General features: G+C 36.0%; 1 protein-coding gene across 1 annotated transcript in view; it reads right to left on the bottom strand.

Annotated features, from left to right (window-relative positions):
- LOC107655865 (polymeric immunoglobulin receptor-like) overlaps positions 1-3935 on the bottom strand; it is a 20123-nt gene that overhangs the window by 3224 nt on the left and 12964 nt on the right. Inside the window, exon 4 of the mRNA XM_016443463.1 lies at positions 1641-1650. Coding sequence (XP_016298949.1) covers positions 1641-1650 — 10 coding nt within the window. The remainder of the gene's footprint in view (positions 1-1640; positions 1651-3935) is intronic.

Genomic DNA, 3935 nt, shown 5'->3' with positions numbered 1-3935 from the left:
TGGTGTTCGGCCAATCACAATGCACTGGGTCAGCTGGCCAATCAGAGCAGACTGCGCTTGTCAAAGGAAGGGGCTTTGTTGAAAACGACGTGTTTGAGAGAGGCGGGGCATAGAGGACCTACAATAATGTACAGTATTTGAAAAATAATGTGTTTTTTGAACATTAAAGCATGTCAACATATTCTGTTACACCAAATACACAAAATAATTATCTTTAAAAAAGCATCATATGACCCCTTTAAACTGATGCAAAAATGCATTCGACATTCGCATAATTGGCACACTCACCCATTTGGTATTATAATGATATTTGTTCTAGAGGTGCACCATTTTTCTCCAGAGACTGCTTGCAGACCTAGAACCCAAAAGGAGAGATATGGGTGACCACATGATAGTTTAACAACCAAACAGGAAACAGGAACTAATGACCATAAAAGGACAATAAGAAAACTACTGACGTTTCATCAGTACTGCTCCCAATCCTTACACAGAGATTGATGGAAATGATGAGATTTATTAGGAGTAATGACTGAAAAGAGCACAATTTGAGAGAAAAAATACAGCATCTCAGATATACAGGAATCAGATATATAATGAATGAATGAATGAGGCATTTATATAGCGCTTTCATTGTGTATTGCTGTACACCCAAAGCACTTTACAATCAGCCACAGTACAACATTTCACCTGCACAAAAGCAGTCTGTTATGCTGCTTTATACTGCAAACTGGCATTTTGTTATCTTATTTTAATTTAATATAATTATCATAAACACACAAATAGTCTTACAGTTTGCTGCACTTTATGATTCCTCTAGATTTTTACCTAAAGTATAACGTCTAATGAATCAGAAGTCTCACACATTGCATTGAAAATTACTTGCGCATTGCAAAAATGGTGGATAGTGTTCAGTTTCAGACAACTGCAGTCTAGTTGGAGTCACTCAAAAGTCCTTTAGGTAAATGTGAGAACAGCCTGTGATCTCTAATTCTGTGACAGACAGAAACGCTCCTCTGTGTGCCACCTGAAAGAGAGAATAGGTAGAAAGATATGACAGCAGCACAAAGATGCAAATGTGAGTGTTGAACATGTTTAGGACACATTGTAAAAAAGATTGTTAAATATGTTGCTCATACCGTATTTTAATTAATCTGAATAATGAAACCATGTTAATACTAATGTGTTCTCAGTGCTGGTGTCTGTGCTCACAGTTACTGTCAGAAATGGAAAATAATTTTTAACAAATGGGAATAAAGCAAAATTGTATTACGTATGTTATGCAATCTGTTTGAATTACCTGGTTTTGGCAAACTAAAGAAAAATAAGCAAAGACAACACCACATGCAAAAATAGAAAAAAAAAATGTTCAGAAAGACAATAAATTCAACTTTATCATCTAGATAAACATATTATAAACATCTAATAACTCCTATGACAGAAAATATAAATCTTAATTATTATTATAAAAAGCCCTGCACGACGCTCACTTAAGTTACAAAAAGAGTAATTGTTTATGTATATGTGCCATGCCTGTATATTTATAGTTTAGTTTTTCTTCTGAATGTATGTTGATTTTGACAGGGGTGGATTTAGTGAATTGGGGGCCCCGGGTAAAATATAGGATGTTCCTATAGAGCAACCTTGAGGTTCCTTTTTTGTTGTGATGCTTGCTGCTGTACAATGGTGCCCCATAGTTGTGTCCAATGTTTCTACATTTTTCATGTACATATTATAATGGCTTTCTTTCATGTTGTAGACCATGAAATAGCAACCGATTTACAGTTGAGATACAGGTTTTCACAAAAACAAAATAAATTATAAAATGATAAACCTCACAATTGAGCGTTTAAACCAGGGGTGAGCCAGAAGTATAAATTATTATATTAATTTAAAACGGTGTTATGTGGGTGGATTTTCGCATTGATCTGAACAAAAATTACAGACCGGATTATTGAAAATTAACATTCATTCTCTGCCAGTAGGAGGCGCTTTTGGAACATCAGAAATATAGAATGAGAAAAGTGTGAAAAAAATATAGCCTATATTGACGAGGAAAGTCCACTGATGAGTTACCAGCGTAAGCCTGTGTGCCTAATACTAAACTTTAAAATACATTTATTTTTAGTTATTTTAACTACAAATTTAAATAAAACTGAAAAAACTATGAAAAGGCAATTGTATATTTACACACCTAAGGATTATATCAACCAAAAAAGTAACTGTGTCCTCTACTTGGTTCCTTCTCATAAATGAGTAAGCAGCATTTAAAACAATTATAAACATATAATACACACTGTTTCTCAATATTTAATTACAGCTTCAGATGCATAATATTTTCATCTTCTTCAAGCAGGGTACACAAAAAGCACGTTGGACGGTTGTCGTGGTAATAAACACAGTAAACAGCAACCGTTCGTGTGTCAGCGCTTAATGCGCATATCCTATATGAAAAGCATTTTAGGGGAACCTTGGCTTTTGAGGGCCCAAGGTGGTCTCCTACCTTTGCCTAATGGGTAAGTCCGCCCCTGGTTTTTGAGCATTTGCACATGCATTTTGTTTGAGGGGGACTTTTGTTGGCCTCTAAGGACTCTTATTATGGTGGGCCTATGAATAAGAGGGAAAGGGCGGCCATTTTAAAGGAAGCTTTTTGTGTTTGGTGAGGTGGCTTGTTTTTTTTTGGCTAAACTAGCTCTGTGTAATTGTCTAATGTGATCTCTTGGAATAGAGACATTGTATATCAGACTTTGAAACAATTTCATAGGGGCACCCTCTGGTCGGGGATATACGTTTTTGGACTATACTCTGGGGACTTTTTACAGCTGGAGGATAACCTGTTTTTTCTGGGGCCTTGAACCAGTGGACTTATATTTTTTCTCTTTTTGGGGACATTGTTTTTTCATCAGGACTTTAAATTTCCTCTCTACCCCAAAGCAGAAAAGGACTGTTGAGTATCATCTTTATTATTATTTTTTTGCTTGAAAAGACTGTTGGGTTGTGGGCAACAAGCCTACTCATGAACTTTCGCTATACATTACTATTTCATTTGGGTTTATAAAACGGATTGGGTTATCTTTGCATTTGTCTAACAAGTGTCTAATTTGCCTCATATTTTCAATACAGTGTTGTTTGGGGACTTTGATGTGTTTGCAATCATGCTGTTTCTGTGTTTTACATTTTTGACAAATGAGTAAAAGGAAACAATAGTCAAAACCCCTTGTGATAATGATTCAACCCTTTTGTAAAGCGTTGGGGTTGTTATAAAGTGTAAGGTCCACACACTTAGGTATCCAGTGGTGGCTGAAGGTTTCTTGCGTGTTCGGTCTTTTCAGCGCGCAAAGTTTTTCAATTTTAAATTCAATTCTAATCTGACTCCATTTTAGTATGCCCTCAAATTTAGGTTGAAAGGCAAATTGGTTGTTTGTCGGTCTCTAGTTATTATTATTACTTTTCTGACATTTGGTTATTCTAGTTAACTCTTTACTTTATATTTACTCGTTCATTAGGAATCTATGTCGCTCAGGGTGCCTCACCGCGGCCGCTATGCGTGGGCCCCACGATCACAAACTCGCCAGTCTGATCATTAGCCAGAGGTTATGACTAATACTATTTAATAGGTCGCCCATGCTTACCATTCTTTAAATAGTAGTTCTGTTTAGCCCCCTACAGTTACCCATGTACAACTTAGTTAAAGCTCAAAACAATAATCAGCGGTTATGCTAGTACCATTTGTCTAGCCCCCGATAGTTATATAACTACGTACAACTTAACTAAAGCTGAGACAATAATCAGCGGTTATGCTAGTACTATGAAATATGTTAATATTTCGATAGTATTTTTATCTAGCCACCCGATAGTTAAAATAACTACGTACAACTTGAATAAAGCTCAAACAATAATCAGCGGTTATGCTAGTACTATTTGCCTAGCCCCCGATA

This window comes from Sinocyclocheilus anshuiensis, unplaced genomic scaffold (assembly GCF_001515605.1).
Source record: "Sinocyclocheilus anshuiensis isolate Anshui unplaced genomic scaffold, SAMN03320099.WGS_v1.1 scaffold1373, whole genome shotgun sequence".
Classification (NCBI taxonomy): Eukaryota; Metazoa; Chordata; class Actinopteri; order Cypriniformes; family Cyprinidae; genus Sinocyclocheilus; species Sinocyclocheilus anshuiensis.
This window is presented reverse-complemented; position numbering and strand designations above follow the sequence as displayed.